This window comes from Astyanax mexicanus, chromosome 17, assembly GCF_023375975.1.
Source record: "Astyanax mexicanus isolate ESR-SI-001 chromosome 17, AstMex3_surface, whole genome shotgun sequence".
Lineage (NCBI taxonomy): Eukaryota > Metazoa > Chordata > Actinopteri > Characiformes > Acestrorhamphidae > Astyanax > Astyanax mexicanus.
Window position 1 is genome coordinate 5,755,347 of NC_064424.1, and position 22,881 is coordinate 5,778,227.

A 22,881-nucleotide genomic window follows, 5' to 3' on the forward strand; every position below is an offset into this window, starting at 1 on the left:
AAGCGCGGTTCACTGTGATGAGCATGGGCGCCGAACAAAAGTAGATTATCTTCCACCTGGTGACCTGAACAAGACTGTCGACAAGCAGTTCACAGGCCCGTTCCCTCTGAACCTCGGCTTGGCTGCGGAACGACAGATCCATTAAGCTGCGGGCCACTGAAACGGCGTTGGTTGTTCTGCGCTGTGAAATACCCTGCACTGTGATGCGTCGCAACAGGTGGCTAATGCTTCGGCTGATGATATGTGTGGCAAAAGTTCGCTCGGACGTTCTTGAGAAGAAATATTGTAAAAAATAAAAACCTATGTGTGGAAAAACGTGGATGCTGGAGTTTTACAGCAATCTGATGATCATTAAATCATAAGATATACTACAGATGTCCTGACAAGGATCTTCTAGCCAATTCTGCTCGGTAGTGGAAAGTTCTGACCTACATTTATATCAAATTAACAGCGCTCTGTTGTTGGACCCGTCCAGTTCGGCCATCACAAGCCTTGAAAAAACAAACTATAGCGCTGTAGAGCGAGCCCAAATTTCGGCCAGAGCCAGGACCAGGAACAAATCCTAGAAAATTTGTTCACTAGTCCAGAAAAAATAGGCTTTGCCTCTGCTCTAAAACCTTTAGATTTCAGCTGAACTTGATTGCTGGACTAAATTTCCAAAAGAATCCAAGAAGATGCATCCACTGCTGATTTACAGTACCAATCAAAAGTGTTTTGTTCATTATTTAAAACTGTCTGCATTGTAGATTAATACTAAAGCCATTCAACCTATTAACAAAAAAAAATTCCCTACTATTAAAAAAAGGTCACACACTCTAATATTTGGTTGAACCGCCTTTATCTTTGATTGCAGCACACATTCACTGTGGCATTGTTTCAATAAGCTTCTGCAATGTCACAAGATTTATTTCAATCCAGTGTTGCATTAATTTATTAACTTTTCACCTAGATCTTGCAGCAGCATTGATGATGGTAGAGTCTGACCACTGCACAAAGCAGCTCTTCTCCATCCAGCACATCCCAAAGATTCTCAATGAGGTTAAGATCTGGATCTGGAATATGTCTGTGCAATCAGAGAAGAATAAATCCATTGAAGGAATAACCTGGTCTATATTCAGTATATTCAGGTAGTCAGCTGACCTCATTCTTTCAGCACATACTGTTGCTGAACCTAAACCTGCAGACCAACTGCAGCATCAACCCCACATAATTTACTTACTTAAATCCAGGTGGAGACTTTTTGGGAGCCAGGCAGTGTATTAAGCAAACAAGAAAGTTCTAAAAAAACAGCATATGTTTTATATTTTCGATTCTTCTAAGTAGGTACCACTTGCTTAGATGACAGATTTGTACATCAGGAAAGGAAGAGCAAGAGTTTCCTATGTTGCACTGGAAGAAGCACCTAAATGCTTCTTCACAGAGTATTTTGGTTATAAGTTACTTTTAAGTTACTACATGATTCCTTATGTGTTACTTCATAGTCTGGATCACTTCAGTATTCATTTACTAAATAGGGAAAAAAACACAGAATGAGAAGGTGTGCCCAAACTTTTGACTGGTACTGTACACTGTTAAAAATGAAGGTACATTAAAAGTTTTTTAAAGAAATTCTGTGGATGTTTCCTGACCCACAGTGTCACATATGTATCAGGAAAACATCATAAAACATCATATTCTGACAGTAATATCATAATTGTAAAAAAAAAAATAAATAAAAAATATATATATATATATATATATATATATATAATAAAAGCTGATATATATAATGAACTCTGATATATATATAATGAGATATATATATAATGAACTCTGATATATATAATGAACACTGATATATCTGATATATATATATATATATATATATATATATATATATATATATATATATATATATATATATCAGCTTTTATTAGATATTTCCTGTTTGGCTTGCCATAAATAGAAATACAAATATATAAATATAATATATGTATACATATATATTTATATTTTTGTATTTATATAAATATATATATTTATATATTTATATTTATATTTATTTACTATAGCAGTATCCTATTTTGAAAGCAGTTTGTTATTTACTATAAAGCTTTTTTTTATATAATTGTTAATGTTTGCATTCAGAAATATTCAGCACTTCAGTTTTGTGGTAGATTATTTTGTTACATTACAGTGTTTTTTTTACATCCACAGTGTCACAGGTGTACCAGGAAACCATCATAAAAGGCTAATCTTACCACCGAAAGTGGTCTGCAGTGCAGTGGGTGGTAAAGAAGCACTGCTTTTTAGCTTCCATGGCACATGGCAAAAGTAATGGGGCCTGATATTAGTTCTATCCTATGTTATTTTGAATGTTAGTGTACTAACTTTGCCTTTAAACACCATATGTGTATACAAAGGAGACAGACAAGCAGTTGATTTTTGTCAAAATGATGTTTGTTACTCTGCATTTACAATAAATAGTTGATTTTCATGGTATATAGTATATTGTATAGTGTACGACTAATGACAGTGCTAAAAAAAACACAATGTGGCCTACATCAACTTTATAAAAGTATTCTGGCCAATAAGCTGTCTACTTTACTCTTTTATGTACTGTACAAATACAGTGGTTGCTTGCTACAGTCACATACATGAACTGTTCTTTAATTAACATGAATACATTAAACCCTTTCATTTCATTAAATCCTTCAGAACTATAGAAGTGTAATACTGACACACGTAGAACCAATACATCTGTATATGTTCACAATATGTTCCCTCATTTCCAAAAGACCCCACTGCTGACTTCACTCCAGTTTAAGGTCCCTATGAAATCTACATCTCGCACACGACGGTAAAGTTGGACTGAGCTGACTCCTAGTGATAAACATGAGAGCTATCTTCTGCCTGCATGTGTGTTTTTGCACTATTTTTTTATGTACAGTATGTGTATTCTCTTTTACTGATAATAAGAAAGGTGGTGTAGGAGACAGGAGGCATGATATGTACTGTATATATCCAGGACAGTGCGGACACAGACTACGAAGCACAAAGAGTGTCCAGCTGCTCAGGGTTTAGGTACTTGACTACCTCCTTAATGCCATCTTCACAGGTCCTGCTCCCGTTCATGTCTCGCTCCTTGTCCTCCTCTTCTTTGAACTTTCTCCAGGTGTCTGTGGGGAGAAGATGCAGTGTTTTAGCCTCATTTCGCTAGTTCAGAACATGCTATCAGCTTGTGAGACTGTGAGTTCAGGCAGCTTCTATCCTTTCATGGGTGTATTTTGGGCTTAACGTGAAATAAACCAATTAGTGTGCCAGTTGCCATTCCCTTTAAGAGGCAGGTGAGCTCTGACTTTGTCGTGGTTCGTATCTTAACAGTGCGTCTCAGCAGAGGATACTGACCTGTTTGTTCACACTCATTTAAGGGAACAGCAATGTTATTTTATTCTTTATTCTGTTTATTGTTAAGTTAAAAGTCGGGCATGGCGCACCTTTAGAGCTGTTGTCTAGGTTTATTTCAGTCAGTTGAGCTCCACCAGTGTTTTCCACTACCAAAATATATAGAAACACGCCAGAATTGTATCTGAACACACCTCACTTCCAGAACACCACACCCATCAGTGTAGCTTTATTCTTAAACTCTTTTAACTCTTCTAAACAATTTTAACAGTGCAGGTGAAAGGCGTTAACGGGGTGTAAGATGGAAAAAGAGCATCACCACACGCCTTAGGGCGATAGGGCCTTTGGTCTTTGTTTTCTGGGGCGGTCCAGATGAGGGCCAGTTTCAGCATTTCAATTTTTTTTCTTTAATTAGTTAAGTAGTTCCTGCTTCTCATAATATGGATTAGAACACATCAAATAGGGCTATTCATGTACAAGTACCGTATGTAATAAACTGTATCTAGACTGTTTTAGAATAAAAATACACAGAAATTTTGGGTCAGTGATGGAAATTTGCAATTTACAAATGTATGTTTTTTAATTTTCTGAAAAAATCTATTTTGAGATAACAAATACATCAGCTCAGAGTTAATTCAGTAATTTAGCCCTACACAATGGAGCTCTCAGGATCTGTAACACATGTTATTATTATTGAAGATTGTGTCAACATTGCTTAAAGAAATGTCTTTTTTATCATTATAGTTTTAGTTGATTGTTGGTTTTATTGTCCATGTCTGCACTGATGTTTTAAAGATTGTATGGTCATGAACATTTGCATTGAAAACATGGAGAAGTCTGAAAAAAAGTCATGGAAATCTATTGGTTATAAAGTGTATGAACCCTGTTTTCATAACACCACTTGTTTTGAAGAAATGAATATTGTACTGTCTTGCCACACAGGACTGGGACAATATATTAAATGATCTAAGCAGACGATAATGTTGACATCATGACTACCCTTCCTGTAAGGCAAGACAGTCATTAGGTAAGAAGGAAATCAAACATTTCTTCACATTATACGCAGGGGTATCTAATTTCCTCTGCTCTGAGGACCCTGCCCTGATCTGCAGGTGCACTCTGCCCATCCATCCTACAGTATATTCTCCCTCTGTTCTCTTCAGACAATTATGATTGTGCCATATAGTATTGTACATTACATATTGTGACAGTAATATGATTTAAAAAGTATATATACTTGTTTTAAAAGCAGTTTATTATTTACTGTAAAGCCTTTTGTATAATTGTTTAAGTTTGCAGTCAAATATAGCCAAAATATTATAAAATATTATAAAACATTATAGAAGACTAATATTCCCACTCAGCTCCCTTCTTTAACTATTTACTGTCCCACAACATGTGCGATGTCAGTGTAATTCTTTTAACACTTTTGAGTCTTTCAAATTCATTATAATTAAATGAAGCTGCAGCATTAGGAGGTTAACAACACTGCCCCTTGGTAGACAGGGGTTCAATTCTCTGATCAGGCACCACATTCAAAGACAAATAATTTTTTTCAACATAACAGCTAATATAATACATCTAAAACTAAAAAGACAAACAAAACGGATATGTAGACTCACCCTCATCTAATGTAGTGAGAAGCACGTAGTTCTCCGGACGCTCTATTAGATCCTTTTTCTCGACATCACCCGTCTCCATTAAATGCAGCACCCCTAAAAATATATATGCATACATATAAACATATACATATAAAAAAATTAACTGTTTTATTTAGTGACTTAAACACAGTGTCACTACTGATGTTCAGAAGGTAAAAAATACTCTCTAAATTTCTTAGCATGTTCAATCTGTTTTCTGGATGATCTTAGAAATGTTTTTCAGTTTTTTAGTTTTATTATTATTTTTACTTTTATTATTACTTTTTATGTTTAGTTTTGGGAAAGTTAATGTTAACATTTCCATAATGTTAGTATTCGTCTAACTGGGAACGTTATGTGAGAAACATTCTAATAATGCTTTGATGCAAACCATTATTGTCACACTTTTTCAAACATGTTTCTGTAATGTCTTTTTTGTCTTACTAAACTTTGTAATTATAAGATTATATTGCTTATTATAGAAATAACACGACTTATATCACCTTATTTTAGGTTTGAATCAAAATAAGCAGCAATGGTCACCAGTCAAATTATTCTGATTCTTATTTGCAAGTTCAAGCTTTTGCTTACTTCCCTCATTTTGCTTATTTTAAGAAATCTTGTTCTGTTGATTATATGCATATACACCTAAATTTACATATATGTTTGCAGTGTAAATGTTCTTATGAGGTTTTCTTTTCAATAGCCTACACTAATTTTATTTACATTATACACTGCCTGGCCAAAAAAAAAAATCTTGCATTGATGATGGTAGAGTCTGACCACTGCACAAAGCAGCTCTTCTCCATCCAGCACATCCCAAAGATTCTCAATGAGGTTAAGATCTGGACTCTGTGGTGAACTCTCTCTCAATCCATGTGTGTAAATGATGATCTCATGCTCCCTGAACCCTGAACTCTTTCACAATTCCAGACCCATGAATCCTGGTATTATCATCTTGGAATATGCTCCGTACCATCAGGGAAGAAAAAATCCATCAATGGAATAATCTGGTCTATATTCAGTATATATTTAGGGAGTCAGCTGACCTCATTCTTTCAGTACACACTGTTGCTGAACCTAAACCTGCAGACCAACTGCAGCATCAACCCCACATCATTTACTTTTTTTTGGCCAGGCAGTGTAATATCCACTTTTACACTATTAAATATATATATATATTTTAATTGATTGACAGTAATAATTTATACACATTACCTTCTACTGTTTTCCATACTTGCACCTCGATGGCTGTGGCTCCTTGTCGCTCGATAGCGATGATCCTCACCGCATCCTCCGTCTGAGCGGCTGATCTCGGTTCCACTTTATACACCAGGAGACTGTTATTATCCTGCCCCAGATAACACTCTGTCCTGTTGCTCTCACTCTTACTCTCTGTGGGGGTGAATAAAAAATACAGGACATGTTTTATAAACACATTAAAACAACAGCGAGCTGCTCTGATCCGATCATGTGTTTATACAGACTGCAGCCCTGGAGGAAAGGTGTGTAAAGGTGTGTAAAGGTGAGGAAAGGTGTGTAAAGGTGAGTAAATGTGTGTAAAGGTGAGTAAAGGTGAGTAAAGGTGTGTAAAGGTGTGTAAAGGTGAGTAAAGGTGTGTAAAGGTGTGTAAAGGTGAGTAAATGTGTGTAAAGGTGTGTAAAGGTGAGTAAGGGTGAGTAAAGGTGTGTAAAGGTGAGTAAAGGTGTGTAAAGGTGTGTAAAGGTGAGTAAAGGTGAGTAAAGGTGTGTAAAGGTGAGTAAAGGTATGTAAAGTGTGTAAAGGTGAGTAAAGGTATGTAAAGGTGCGTAAAGGTGAGTAAAGGTGTGTAAAGGTGAGTAAAGGTGTGTAAAGGTGAGTAAAGGTGTGTAAAGGTGAGTAAAGGTGAGTAAAGGTGTGTAAAGGTGAGTAAAGGTGTGTAAAGTGTGTAAAGGTGAGTAAAGGTGTGTAAAGGTATGTAAAGGTGTGTAAAGGTGAGTAAAGGTTAGTAAAGGTGAGTAAAGGTGAGTAAAGGTGTGTAAAGGTGAGTAAAGGTGTGTAAAGGTGAGCAAATGTGTGTAAAGGTGTGTAAAGGTGAGTAAAGGTGTGTAAAGGTGAGTAAAGGTGTGTAAAGGTGAGTAAAGGTGAGTAAAGGTGTGTAAAGGTGAGTAAAGGTGAGTAAAGGTGTGTAAAGGTGAGTAAATGTGAGTAAAGGTGTGTAAAGGTGAGTACAGGTGTGTAAAGGTGCGTAAAGGTGAGTAAAGGTGAGTAAAGGTGTGTAAAGGTGTGTAAAGGTGAGTAAAGGTGTGTAAAGGTGAGTAAAGGTGAGTAAAGGTGAGTAAAGGTGTGTAAAGTGAGTAAAGGTGAGTAAAGGTGTGTAAAGGTGAGTAAAGGTGTAAAGGTGAGTAAAGGTGTGTAAAGGTGAGTAAAGGTGTGTAAAGGTGTGTAAAGGTGTGTAAAGGTGTGTAAAGGTGAGTAAATGTGCGTAAAGGTATGTAAAGGTGTGTAAAGGTGTGTAAAGGTGTGTAAAGGTGAGTAAAGGTGTGTAAAGGTGAGCAAATATGTGTAAAGTGTGTAAAGGTGAGTAAAGGTGTGTAAATGTGTGTAAAGGTGAGTAAAGGTGTGAAGGTGAGTAAAGGTGAGTAAATGTGAGTAAAGGTGAGTAAAGGTGTGTAAAGGTGAGTAAAGGTGTGCAAAGGTGTGTAAAGGTGAGTAAAGGTGAGTAAAGGTGTGTAAAGGTGTGTAAAGGTGAGTAAAGGTGTGTAAAGGTGAGTTAAAATGTGTAAAGGTGTGTAAAGGTGAGTAAAGGTGAGTTAAAATGTGTAAAGGTGTGTAAAGGTGAGTAAAGGTGTGTAAAGGTGTGTAAAGGTGAGTAAAGGTGTGTAAAGGTGAGTAAAGGTGTGTAAAGGTGAGTAAAGGTGTGTAAAGGTGAGTAAAGGTGTGTAAAGGTGTGTAAAGGTGAGTAAAGGTGTGTAAAGGTGAGTAAAGGTGTGTAAAGGTATGTAAAGGTGTGTAAAGGTGTGTAAAGGTGAGTAAAGGTGTGTAAAGGTGAGTAAAGGTGTGTAAAGGTATGTAAAGGTGTGTAAAGGTGAGTAAAGGTTACTAAAGGTGAGTAAAGGTGTGTAAAGGTGAGTAAAGGTGTGTAAAGGTGTGTAAAGGTGAGTAAATGTGTGTAAAGGTGAGTAAAGGTGAGTAAATGTGAGTAAAGGTGTGTAAAGGTGAGTAAAGGTGTGTAAAGGTATGTAAAGGTGTGTAAAGGTGAGTAAAGGTGTGTAAAGGTGAGTAAAGGTGTGTAAAGGTGAGTAAATGTGAGTAAAGGTGTGTAAAGGTGAGTAAAGGTGTGTAAAGGTATGTAAAGGTGTGTAAAGGTGAGTAAAGGTGAGTAAAGGTGTGTAAAGGTGAGTAAAGGTGTGTAAAGGTGAGTTACAATGTGTAAAGGTGAGTAAAGGTGTGTTAAGGTGAGCAAATGTGTGTAAAGGTGAGTAAAGGTGAGTAAATGTGAGTAAAGGTGTGTAAAGGTGAGTAAAGGTGTGTAAAGGTATGTAAAGGTGTGTAAAGGTGAGTAAAGGTGTGTAAAGGTGAGTTAAGGTGTGTAAAGGTGAGTTAAAATGTGTAAAGGTGAGTAAAGGTGTGTAAAGGTGAGTAAAGGTGTGTAAAGGTGTGTAAAGGTGAGTAAATGTGAGTAAAGGTGTGTAAAGGTGAGTAAAGGTGTGTAAAGGTGAGTAAAGGTGTGTAAAGGTATGTAAAGGTGTGTAAAGGTGTGTAAAGGTGAGTAAATGGTGTGTAAAGGTGAGTAAAGGTGTGTAAAGGTGTGTAAAGGTGAGTAAAGGTGTGTAAAGGTGTGTAAAGGTATGCAAAGGTGTGTAAAGGTGTGTAAAGGTGAGTAAAGGTGTGTAAAGGTGTGTAAAGGTGTGTAAAGGTGAGTAAAGGTGTGTAAAGGTGTGTAAAGGTGAGTAAAGGTGTGTAAAGGTGAGTAAAGGTGAGTAAAGGTGGGTAAAGGTGAGTAAAGGTGTGTAAAGGTGAGTAAAGGTGTGTAAAGGTGTGTAAAGGTGAGTTAAAATGTGTAAAGGTGAGTAAAGGTGAGTAAAGGTGTGTAAAGGTGAGTAAAGGTGTGTAAAGGTGAGTAAAGGTGTGTAAAGGTGTGTAAAGGTGAGTAAAGGTGTGTAAAGGTGAGTAAAGGTGAGTAAAGGTCAGTAAAGGTGGGTAAAGGTGAGTAAAGGTGGGTAAAGGTGGGTAAAGGTGAGTAAAGGTGTGTAAAGGTGAGTAAAGGTGAGTAAAGGTGTGTAAAGGTGAGTAAAGGTGTGTAAAGGTGTGTAAAGGTGAGTAAAGGTGAGTAAAGGTGGGTAAAGGTGAGTAAAGGTGTGTAAAGGTGGGTAAAGGTGAGTAAAGGTGAGTAAAGGTGGGTAAAGGTGAGTAAAGGTGTGTAAAGGTGAGTAAAGGTGTGTAAAGGTGTGTAAAGGTGAGTTAAAATGTGTAAAGGTGTGTAAAGGTGAGTAAAGGTGAGTAAAGGTATGTAAAGGTGTGTAAAGGTGTGTAAAGGTGAGTAAAGGTGTGTAAAGGTGAGTAAAGGTGTGTAAAAGTGTGTAAAGGTGAGTAAAGGTGTGTAAAGGTGAGTAAAGGTGTGTAAAGGTGTGTAAAGGTGAGTAAAGGTGTGTAAAGGTGAGTAAAGGTGAGTAAAGGTGTGTAAAGGTGTGTAAAGGTGAGTAAAGGTGAGTAAAGGTGTGTAAAGGTGAGTAAAGGTGGGTAAAGGTGAGTAAAGGTGTGTAAAGGTGTGTAAAGGTGAGTAAAGGTGTGTAAAGGTGAGTAAAGGTGAGTAAAGGTGTGTAAAGGTGTGTAAAGGTGAGTAAAGGTGAGTAAAGGTGTTTAACGTTACCTGGGCAAATCTTACAGCACTTGCCCTCTATCTTGACGGGATGTTTGCAGGGGTACTGGCTGGGGCAGGTGACGCGTCTGCACTCCTGAAGGCCGTCCCTGCAGGTGCACAGGATGCACTCCAGGACCTTCCCCAGCACAGGATGCCACACGTCACCGTGGGAGTAGGTCTTCCCACTGTACACGCAAGCTTCGACAAACAACCGTGAGTTAAAGCTCATATAATAGCATTTCAATAGATAATATAATATCTCCAAATGTTTGTGAACACCCCTTCTAATAAATGCATTCCCACTGCAAAAACGAAATAAATATTAGTTTTAAAAATTATTTAGGTTAAATATCAGACATTTCTCATTTTTGCAATGTTGTCAGACTTTTTATACTATACTTTATATATATATATATATTTATATACTTTATACTATATTTTCCACTTTTGTTTCTAATATTATTAAATTAGTTTGAAGCAGTTTAATCTACTTTAATCTACTGGAAGTTTCTGATTCCACATGCATATATTTTTGCTTATTTTAAGTTTTATTATTTCTTGACAAAAAACGAAAATAGCTTTCAGTTATTCCCTAAATTTCTCTGCCAATAGGATACTACACTTTTAATGAATCTTCACTGAGTGAATCATTTAAAATAAGTTAAATCAAGCATACTCCCTGATTTTATATCATAAATTTGGACACAAGAGTCGAATAACTTAAAATAAGGTGAAAATTCTATGTTAGACTGCCTAAGATTTTTGATCAATTAAATACTTAAAAAAATATCATTTATTGCCTTGAAATTAGGTCACTTCACTTGCTTAGATATTTTTTTGCAGCGTAAATAAGTAATATCTCTAGTGCTTCCTTGTATTATTACTTGAATTTTTTTCGTCATATTGACGACATACAATGTACAATAAGTCGATTAAATAATTATTGTGACAGCCCTATTTATGATTAATATCACAGCCCTTCAGCTGATCCTTGTTTTAGAGCTCACCTCTTTGATGCTTGCGCTGCAGGAGGATCTTCACAGTGGTTTCAGCAGCTCCTTTCAGGTGCAGCGTGTGCAGGTTGAGGCCTCTAAGTGAGCCTCTCAGTGTGGACGGAGTGGCCCTCACAGCGCGGCTCCTCGCCTGCTCTCTGGAGCACTGATCCACAGAATGCCTCTTGGGTTTTAGGAGACATGGAAGAAACAAATGTTACGTTTCTGGAATTTATAATGTTGTTGTTGTGTTTAAATTCCTTTCTATAAAATGATTATTTAACAGGAGAAAGGAAAAAAAGTTTCGTTTGCAGTAGTTTAAAGAAACCTGGACTTTAATTATGCAAACTTACATGCCTAGCAAACTAGAGCTTGAGGGCAGTTTTGATGAGAATATTTTAATATGATGAGTTACTGACTTTAATGGAGGAACACTAGTGTAACGCTAGTGTAGCTCCATATACCACATTTTCTGATTGCTGCAAAACTTACCATGCAGTTATGTGCCAGCTAGTTTCATCTGCAGTAGTTTCATGAAACCTGGAACTTTGATTATAAAGGCCTTGGGTTCTATCTTACACCCTGCACAAGGTACATCGCGATGTTCATTGCTATCTTACACCCCACCAACAGTCACCTTCTGCCTGCATCGTTTAAATAGCAACAGTGCTTGTGAATATAGCTACACCACTGGGCATCATGGTATGAAATTAGGTATTTAATGAAATTTCTGGTGTATTCCTATCTTGGCAATGGAAAACACAGGTGCTCCACTGACTGAATACAATCTAGACAGATGTGAACAGTCAAACGTTCATTGCTATCTTGGTAGTGAATTGTCAACACACGCATGTCTCTAATTTTTGTACACCCCTGCTTCTTATGCACACATAGACACGCAGCAGTGCTTTTACATCAACAAACTTTTAAATCAACAAAAAACAGAATATAAAATTATAACCATATAATAAAACAACATTATTCTACATTGACACAAAGTATAGCTCATTGTCATACCTGTTGTTCTCGTGAGTGAGCTGCTTGTGCAATTTCACAGATTATACAAGCTTTGTGTGATCAAGTAAACAGCCGAGTCAGAAGTGAGTACAGTAAGTACATTAAAGTTGCTAATTTACCTAGTAAAATTTGCAACTCTGCATGCAAAAATCACTAGGAACCAGTAAAGATCATTGTAGCTTGTAGGGTAATACTCTAATTTTAATTTATTATATGCAGAAGGTAAAATTTCTATCATTTCCATAAGTAATTACCTAGCATTAGTAATTAACAAATACATACCACTCCTCTATTCAGCTGCTGTGCTCCATCCCCATATGATGATGAATTGATATCAGTCGGACCCTCTGGTAATTTAACAGAAACAAGAAACATATTGCTACGTTACATCTATGTAAAAAAAAGCACAACCCTATTTGCTGAATTTTAGGGAGTATACATAATAAAAGCACAAATCAGGAAAACAGTAGGGACAGTATGGATGATATGGTGTTCCTTTAATACAGTTGTCGACCTAAGAAATTAAGAAATAACTGTATTAAGAACACATATTAATATATTCTGTGACTGATTATAATTAAAATGTATAAATGCTGGTACTCTGTATTTCTGGGTTTCAGCTTAGCAAACTAGAGCCTGAGGGTAGTTTTGATTATTGATTGAATATTTTAATATGGTGAGTTACTGACTTTAATGGAGAGCTTCAATGTAGGAAATAAACACTAGTGTAGCTCCATATTTCACATTCAACAACTTAAATACAAAGTATAATCTACCTTCTGAACTCGGCAGTAAGTGATACTTGTCACATGATTACTTTCCTTAAAAAATAACATGATAAACATTTTGAGATGAATGGCTGACTAAAATAACTATGTATATTAAATATGGCTGTAATGTACATCTATACCTACATTTAAGACCTGCAACACAACAAAACATTTGGTCTAGTACAGTATTTACCACTAGGTAAATACTATGTGATGCAGTGTTTCAGGTGCGATTTTGTCTTATGGAGACAGATCAGGACTGCAGACAGACCAATCGATTATCCATACCCTCTCCTATCATAGCTATGCCTTTCTAATACTTGACTGTAACATTCGATTTTGCTTTTGGATTTGTTGCTGATTGTCTATTTCTTCCAAAAAGGATCGGGATTACTGATTGAGTTTCCACTGTGTGTTGGTTAGACAAAACATGAAATATCTCGGGTTCATACTGTATGCGAAGCAATAAAAGCTAAAGTAAATGTAAGAAACAATGTTTTTTTGCATTTCCAGTATGTCTAAACTGCTTCTGATTTGGGGTTATAATACCAATAATCATAATAAATAATCACCTTTGCAAACTAAACAGCAAGTTTCTGGAACAGAGACAGGTGAAGAGCATGTGATGGGCTGACAGGTTTTCAGTGCACAGAAAATATTTCCACTCTTGAAGACAAAAGAAAGTAAAGAACAGGTAAAACAGTTGAGATCCACCACATTCAACCTATGTAAACATATACAGGTGCATCTAAAAAAAATAGAATATCATTGATAAAATATGAAACTCATATATTAGAAAGATTTATAACACACAGAGTGGTCTATTTTAAGCATGTATTTCTTTTATTGTTGATTATGGCTTACATCGGAATATTGTATAAGACCAATTGGTACTTTTGGAATTTCTGCTGGAAAATGAAATCCTAGAGCAGTTTGGACTGTGTGTCTCTCCACTCTTCCTCCAGACTCTGCTCCCTTGATTTACAAATGAAATGTAAAATTTACTGATGATCAGTGATGGTTTGGAGAGACATGTCATCTGCTGGTGTTGATCCACTGTGTTTTATTATCAAGTCAATATCTTACAGCACTTCTTGCTTCTGTCTGCTGACAACTTTTATGGAGACGCGGATTTCATTTTCCAGCAGGACTTGGCACACTGCCCACACTGCCAAAAGTATTAAGTTGGTCTTATATATAATTCTAATTTTCTGAGACATCGATTTTTGGGCTTTCATTGTCTGCAAGCCATAATCATCAACAATAAAAAAATAAATGCTTAAAATAGATCACTCTGTGTGTAATACATCTATATAATATATCAGTTTCACATTGTGACATAAACTGAATTACTGAAATAAAGTAACTTTTCAAAGATATTCTAATATTTCTTGAGATGACCTAGTATATACTACACTATATTAATTTACTGTCCTTTTCCAAAAACAGGTAAAACATGTAATAAATCAGTGTAAAAATGTGATCTGACTCACCGAGCATGTGCACATGACACACTGGTTGAACTGTCGTGATGGGAAGAGGTCATGATTGGTGAAAGTCTCCCCTGTTTGATATACAGTTCCATTGTATCGACAGGTTTTGATTGGAGCCCTTAAACCAGCTGGAGTTCTGTGCTCATCTGTGGATGATGATAATATAAATCATGATCATCATCATCACACAGGTTAAACAACCTTTATACCTGACTAGCAGTCAGACAGACAGACTAGCAGTCAGACAGACAGACAGATAGACAGACTTAATGTCAGATACAGCAGTTATTAATCTACGCTTATTATTGGATTATTAAATAGGTTTGAAAGTCACATTTATCCCTTTCCAATCCCAGGTTTATTGTTTCAACTAAAACACTCAGAAAAAAATAGTGATAGAATTATTGGTTGTTGGTTATTATTATAGTGGTTTGGAAGTCAGTTGTTCCCCATTAAATTATCCGCCTTATAAAATCCCAGGGCTATTATTCTGCAATTACATGAGAAACAGTGTAAACTGGCTCAGTATGTTTAAAGTGAAGCAGTCAGAATGTGATTGATGTGCAGAGTTTCAGCTTTAATTCCAAGGGTTTAACAATAATATTGAATTCACAGTTTAGAAATTACAGCAATTTATTAAAGTGCCTTCATTTTCACAGGATTAAAAGTAGACTAATTGGAAAACTGACGGATTGGCAGTTTTATCCGCAGCCTGTTCTGGTCTGTTCTCTACATTATACATGCTGTAAATATACTGTATACAGTAGTTAAAGGTCTGAAGTTAATTTAAAGGAGAAATCTGGTGTGAAATTGACATTGGATGTAGTAAAACATAGCCCACCTCCACTCTCCTGCGACTTTCTAGGATCCAGTTATGTTGTGCACGTTGTCCAAACAGGCTAGAATGGGTTTTAATGGGGCATATTTTGCCCCTGCAGATAAATAGCTTTTTACACTGTTATTCAGGCTCAAAGTAGCTCCACACCTCATTGCTAGAATCCGAACATTTAAAACAAGGCATTTAAAACTTTAAAATTGTACAAGAAGTTTATTAAAAACACTGTTTACCACCCGTAGCGAAAGCTAAATCTCTGGGTGCCGCCAGCATAACAGAGGAGAAGGCAAAGGGAAAAGAAGACAGAATGGTTTGCATTCATGCCTTTCCAGGATGCAACATTATGTGCTCGTCACTTATAAAGTTTTTAATGCCAGGCCCTCCGTATTCTACCTATGAGGGGTGGAGCTACTTTGATCCTGAATAACTGTGTAAAAAGCGATATAACTGCAGAGGCAAAATTTGCCCTGTTTAAATCCCATGTTAGCCTGTTTGGACAATATGCACAAAATTACGGGATCTCAGAAAGCTGTAGGAGAGCGGAGATTGGCTATTCAACAAAGGTTAAAACTCTTTATTATGTTTTATTACACCAAAAGTCAATTTCACACCGGAGTTCTCCTTTAAAAATACATTTGTTGAATTTAGTTTTGGTTGCTACTCATTTAAACTGGAATTAGAGGTGATACTCTGAAACTATGGAGGGCATAATTAAACTCTTTTTCTTTAAAATCTATTTTTAATTTTATCCCATTTTATTCATAATTTGGAAGGCCAACTACCCCGCCCACTCAATAGGACTCCCCTTATCACTGGTAATGCTCCCAATACTCATCACATCATCACAGCGCATTCAGAGGAAAGCACAACAACCCAGTTCTGATACAACATTTAACAGACTGTGGGACTAACAGACCAACTGTACTCTCTCAGACTCCGGCTGCTGATGGTGAAGCAGCATGACCCGGCATTTGAAGGCAAAGCAACAACTCTAATAGTCATCAAATCATTCTTTGTTATAATGGTGTACATCCCAGAGTTGAGATTTACCAAATACATTATGTCATTTTTAAACATGTATAATATATCACAAACCTAATACCTCTGTATATTATAATTTGGTTTGATGTTTTAAATTACAGTATCTTTTAATTCTGTTCATAAACAAAATGTTGAGAAAGGGGTAAAAATAAATACATTTCTAATTATGTTTCAATGAAATCGCATCCTATAGTCTTCATGTAAACTGTATGTCTATTTTCACCATAGTTTTGCAAACTAGGTATCTGTAGCCTAATAACAAATGCAATATTCTTTATTACATATATTTCACTGACCAAATTTATCAACTCAGAACAATGCTCCAAAAATAAAGGATAAAATCTCAAGTGCCAAGGTGCTTTTTAAGAAAGAAGTAATGCACAGGTGAACTCAGTAACACTAAAAAAGATTAAAAGTAAAAGAAGTAGAAGAATTATTTAACTGTTTGACAGATGAACACGAAGAAGAACAAGCTTTTACACCAATAAACAATAAACAGAAAATAAAATAACACTGCTGTTCCTGTAAATTACCTGCTCAGTGCACCGTTAAAATAGCAAACCAGCAAAATCAGAGTACACCAGACTGTTAAAGGGAATGGCACGTGACACACTGATTGGTTTATTTTATGTTACACCCAAAACACACTCATGATTAAATAAGAGAATTATTACATGCCTTTTGTGCATTTAACGCCACGCAAGGCATACTTTTCCATTCGTTATGATAGCAAAGACACACTGACACACCTTAAATCAAGCTATATGGTGCGTAATTGATGGCTCACATAAGGATTGCTTAAATAGAGCCCAATATGTTAATCGTGTCTTGACGTAAAAGTAAGATATCTTTATAACACTGTAATACTTAGCAAACATGGTTCTATTCAGTAAAGAAAAACGTTCTGAAAAACACTGCAGAGCATCATTACCTGACAATAAAGAGTGCTAGAATAGAAAGTGCTCCTTCCACTGGTAAACGGGATTAACAGGTCACAACTGGCACATGAACAAGAGAGGGACGGTGACAGCTGAGCAAAAGCTGTCAAGTAAACTAGTCATGTCACAGGCATGACATTTAAACAATTCCTATAAAATCCCAGGAGTGTGTGTTCTTCATAACCACACTCTCAGTGCAGTATGACTGAAGCTGCTTTAAATATACACTCATTGACAAAGAAAAATAGTGTGACAATCATCCTAGCTAAATTGGGAAGAAAAAATGGGAAAATATTAGAAATAAATCTTAAAAAATAAAAAAAAAGTCAGAGTCAGTTGCGCTCTTATTTGGTCGGATTGCTACTGTAACAGCGCAGCTACCTGGACCTGTCCAACATGTCACATGCCTGTGTTGACAGTTCACTATCAAGATAGCAATAATTGTCTGACTGTTGATGTTTGTCTAGATTTTATTCACTCAGTGGTGCACCTGTGTTTTCCATTGCCAAGATAGCAATACACCAGAAATGTACCTGAACACACCTCATTTCCAGATTACCACACCCATCAGAGTATATATATATTCAGAAGCACTGTTGCTATTTAAACAACGCAAGCAAAATGCATAAAAATAGACTGTAGCAATAAGCATTCAAGCAGTTCAGCTTGGTTTGATGGCTTGTGATCATCCATCTTCCTCTTGATCATTTTTAAGTGATCTCTTATTTTTTTCCAGAGCTGTATCTGCCTGTAATAAACTGTAATATATAACTGCATGTTGGGTTCTGCAGCAATCCGGGGTTTGCTACTGTTTCTTTTAGGATGTGATGATGTGTGAAGGTCTGGGTTTAGTGTGGGGGTTTACCTGCACAGTGTGGGCAGCACTGCTGAGAGTCGGTCACAGGATTCTCACATCTCAGAACAGGACACTTGATGGGGTTACATTTCACATGACCAGACTTGGGAGGGTGACAGGGTTAAGAGCAGATGTTATAGTCATAGACGCAAGAAGACAAGGGACAGACAGACAGACAGACAGACAGAAGGTCCAAACAACCTTAAACACATCTTTCTTCTTTCTATTTCTTTCCTTTTGGACAAACTCAAAATCTCATTAAATGTTTTTATTTTTAATGTTTTCCTACATTGTAAATGAATAGTGAAGTGATCCAGAATACTCTGTGAATCATTTAGATGCTCTTATCTTGTGGTTTCTCAGGCTGGTAACAATGATGAACTTATCCTGTGCAATTATCCTGAGGAAATGTTTAAGCTTCCTTTCCTTTGCAATCCTGATGAGAGCCAGTTTCATCATAACATAACGTTTTTGATGGTCTGCAGTGACTGCACTCGAGGATATTTTCTTGAAATTTATTGTAATTTTTCGAAATAACTGACCTCAATTTTTCTTAAAGTATTTTTTTCTTTACTTAGATTAGTAGTTCTTGCTTCTCATAATCTGGATTAGAACATTGCTCAAATATTCACTATTCACTGTATACCTGTAACTCTACCTCTTCACTACTTTACTTTAACTGATGCTCTCAAACACTTTATTAAGAGACAAGAAATTCAAGTAATTAACTCTTGATGAGTTCAGCACAGCTGTTAACTGAAAGCCTGAAATCCAGGTGTTTCTACCTCATAAAGCTGACTAAGAAAATCCAGCAGAGATGTGCAAAACTGTCTAATCTAAGCAAGAGGTGCTACTTTGAAGAACAGCTCTGGAAAAAAAATAAGATACCACTTCAGTTTCTGAATCAGTTTCTCAATCAGTTGCTATTTATAGCTATATGTTTGAGTAAAATGAACATTGTGGTTTTATTCTAGAAACTACAGACAACATTTCTCCCAAATTACAAATAAAAATATTGTCATTTAGAGCATTTATTTGCAGAAAATAAGAAGTCAATATTTGGTGGAATAACCCTGGTTTTTATGCACAGTTTTCATGCATCTTTGCATCATGTTCTCCTCCACCAGTCTTACACACTGCTTTTGGATAACTTCATGCCTTTACTTCTGGTGCAAAAATTCAAGCAGTTCAGTTTGGTGGTTTGATGGCTTGTGATCATCCATCTTCCTCTTGATTATATTCCAGAGGTTTTCAATTTGGTAAAATCAAAGAATCTCGGTCAGCGGTCTCTCATTTATTTTTATTTTTTCCAGAGCTGTATATTATATTTCCAGAAGGGTATCTCTATGTATCTCTGTATAAATCTGATAGTCCTCTACAAAAAAAATCTTCTGTACTTCAAAGCAAGGTACAGTCAGTACATACTTCAGTGCAAGCACAGCGCATGCAGAACATGAATCCGAAAGGCTCCAGATAGGGATGCCAACTGTCCCCTGGGTAGTATGTCTTCTCTTTGAAGGTGCAAAATACAGCAGGCACTGCACACAAGACAAGCAAATAACACATTTACCCCAACTGAGGTCATCCCTCAACACTTACATCACCCTGAACATCTGGCTGATGGTGAGTTTTACAGCAGCTCAGAGCTTCTTTTATATCCAATTATCAGAGTTTAGGAGTGGATCTGAGCAGACAGCTGATAAGTCTGATAGCTAATGACTCTATAAACTGGCCTTCAGGCAACTCCATAGTTAGAGATAAATCCTCTAAATGTCTTTTCTCTTATCTCCTGAACGTTATTTAACCTGTCTAACATCCTATACAAGACAAACACATATATATATATGCCCAAAACCATCAATAATAACAACATCTCTCTCCAACTCCATCCAGTCTCACTTACTTCTCTTGCTCTGTATCGCTTCTGTTTCAGCAGCCACGAGCCAGCGCATGGAGACTAGAATAAAAAAGTGCTTCAGGTATGACATTCTTCTCCTCTTAATCCAGAACTTTCACTGCCTTCAGCTACTTCACCCCTCGCTTCTTAACTGCGACAGAAACTACAGCAGCAGCAGCGGCGTCGATGCCCCTATAAAGAGCATGAAGCTCAACCAAAGCTCCTCCTACAGGCCTGACCTGGGATCAACACTTAGTACTTTACTGCTATCCTTATTTATGGGACATTCCAGGATTTTGGTACATTTCCTGTCCCACCACTTACATTTCAAATGTACGTATCCAAAATATCCAAATTAATATTTTTTTGTGAAAAATGTACTTGTTATAAGACAAACTGTAAAATATGGTGGAAAAATAAGCTCTTTAGATATTATTCAAAAGACTTAATACCTTTGGACCACCTTTTCACTTGTCACTTGTCCCACACATGGATTGACCAACTCCTTTGGCAAATTTAACAATTAAAATAAGCTCCAAATAAATGACTTCCTCTTGTATATTGTTGATATGCATCTCCTTTACTTATGAAAACAACTTCTTTGGTCTACATTGTTTTGCATGTTACAGCTTTTATGCTATTAAGTCGTGTCCCGCCACAACATGCGTGCAAGAAGGCAAAGAGACAGACAAACAGACAGACAGAAGGTCCAGACAACCTTTAACACATCTTTCTTCTTTCTATTTCTTTCCTTTTGGACAAACTATCTCATTAAATGTTTTTATTTTTAAGAACACATAGAGAATCATGTAGTAACTTAAAAGTGTTAAACTACTCTTAAAATACTCTGTGAAGCATTTAGGTGCTCTTATCTTGTGGTTTCTGAGGCTGGTAACTCTGATGAACGTATCCTGTGCAACAGAGGAAACATTTAAGCCTTCTTTCCTGTGGTGATCCTGATGAGAGCCAGTTTCATCATAACATCAACGTTTTTGATGGTCTGCAGTGACTGCACTCGAGGATATATATATATAACATGTGCGCAACCCTGTTACCATAAGGAATTTTACCTGGCAGAGAAAGAGTTAAAAATATTTGTCTACTGGCACAAAGGAAGTGACATCACAAGGACATTTTCTGCCCACATGGCAAGACCAAGAGTAAGTGCTATAACAATTTTCACATTTTTTTTCCAAATATCTTTGTCCAAGTTGTGTGTGTCACTCAGTGAACTCAACCCTGTTACTCATATTGTAAGACTAATAATGAGTAGAGTCAAAATTTACTTTATATACTTATATAACCATGTTTGTCCTTGATGTTGTATACATAGCTAAATTTTACAGTTAGAATCTGTTCCTGGGGTAAACCACAACTTAGCCTAGATTTGCAACCCTGTTACTCGCAACCCTGTTACTGTAAGTTACCAATCTAATAAAAAAAACTGCTTTGATACCTGAGCTTCACGAATCAAACTTTTTGATAGTCTATTACCTGTATTTAATAAATATATGACTAAAAATGATCAAATTGAAGATCAAATTTTCAGAAGTGACCACCCCTGAAATCCTGGAATGTCCCATATATAGTTCTTACTTTCTTTGTAGTTTCTTTTACATGTTAATATATAGTATAAGTGCAAAAAATAACTTAAATATCTTGCCTCTTAATGTTAGTTTGAGAGCATCAGTTGTAAAGTTGTGAAGAGGTACAGTACAGGCCAAAAGTTTGGACACACCTTCTCTTTTTCAATGCGTTTTCTTTATTTTTATGACTATTTACATTGTAGATTCTCACTAAAAGCATCAAAACTATGAATGAACACATGTGGAGTTTTATGTACTCAACAAAAAAGTAGAAATAACTAAAAAACATGTTTTATATTCTAGTTTCTTAAAAATAGCCATCCTTTGCTCTGATTACTGCTTTGCACAATCTTGGCACTGTTGCTATTTAAACTAGGCAGGTGGAAAGTGTAAAAGTAGGCTGTTGGCATGGTGTAAGGTAGCAATAAGCACCGTGACATTCCTTGTGCTGGGTCTATCAACCAACTCCTCAACCAGCTTAATTAACTTGCTTGAAATTACCAAACAGATTTTCCAGAGAATTTGGGGTCTGAAATTAAGGCCAGGGCATGCAGGATTCTGATAAACCTAAACCGGTACCAGTTTAAAATAAGACTACCTTTATAAAGGGTTTAGAATTGGTTTACAATTAGTTTATTAATGGTTACTAATTAGGTTGTAAATGCCTTAAAAAGCATTAATAATCAGTTATAACACATACGTAGAAAGGGCAACAATGACCTGCTGTTTGCTAAATAGTGATCCCACAGCCATCTATATTGTTGCCCTTTCTACGTATGTGTTATAACTGATTATTAATGATTTTAAGGCATTTACAACCTAATTAGTAACCATTAATAAACTAATTGTAAACCATTTATAAATCCTTTATAAAGGAAGTCTTATTTTGAAGTGGTACCCCTAAACCTTAGGTTGGCGTGCAATACCTGCAATTGACTGACGCAAGACTGCGAGTGACTGACGTAAGAAAGTTCTACCTCATTCACTCTCCTCAAATTGGTTTATCTGCTCTTTTTAAACACTGTGAAACAACAGCCAACAATTCCTGCAAACATAAAAGACAGAAGCTGGCACACTTACACAAGCAAATCTTACTATATTTCCGACAACACAGTGTAAGACATGATGTTTATTTCCATGCAGTGCAGGTGTCATACCCATTTGAGTTCATTCAAACATACTCCAGCGATTAACACAGAGATTAAAGAGCTCTGTTGATGTTTCACAGGCTGTTTAGTAGATAAACCACACAGTAACTTGATACAGGTGGAATAAAATACAACCAGATGAGCCTTAAAGCCACAATAAGGGATTTCAGTGCAGAGAAGAATATGATTAGTGTTTTACTTCATAAAAACAGTAACAGAAATAGACTCTGCTATTATAAAACATACAGCTCTAGAAAACAATAAGAGACCATTTAAAAATTATGAGTTTCTTTGATTTTCCCGAATGGAAAACCTCTGGAATATAATCAAGAGGAAGATGGATGATCACAAGCCATCAAACCAAACTGAATTGTTGCACTGCTTGAACTTTTGCACCAGGAGTAAAGGCATAACGTTATCCAAAAGCAGTGTGTAAGACTG

The 22,881-nt window shown here is 36.3% G+C and overlaps 1 protein-coding gene across 1 annotated transcript; it reads right to left on the minus strand.

Annotated features, from left to right (window-relative positions):
• Window positions 1-2,417: 2,417 nt before the first annotated feature.
• On the minus strand, window positions 2,418-19,906 carry chrdl2 (chordin-like 2). The gene is made up of 11 exons (XM_022675967.2): window positions 19,713-19,906; window positions 19,235-19,347; window positions 17,819-17,912; window positions 14,140-14,285; window positions 13,219-13,312; window positions 12,159-12,223; window positions 10,875-11,043; window positions 9,877-10,065; window positions 6,243-6,419; window positions 5,007-5,099; window positions 2,418-3,158 (listed from the first exon to the last, which is right to left on the minus strand). Exons 1-11 carry the CDS (start codon window positions 19,795-19,797, stop codon window positions 3,025-3,027), a joined length of 1,359 nt encoding a protein of 452 aa, XP_022531688.2. The 5' UTR covers window positions 19,798-19,906; the 3' UTR covers window positions 2,418-3,024.
• Window positions 19,907-22,881: the final 2,975 nt, after the last annotated feature.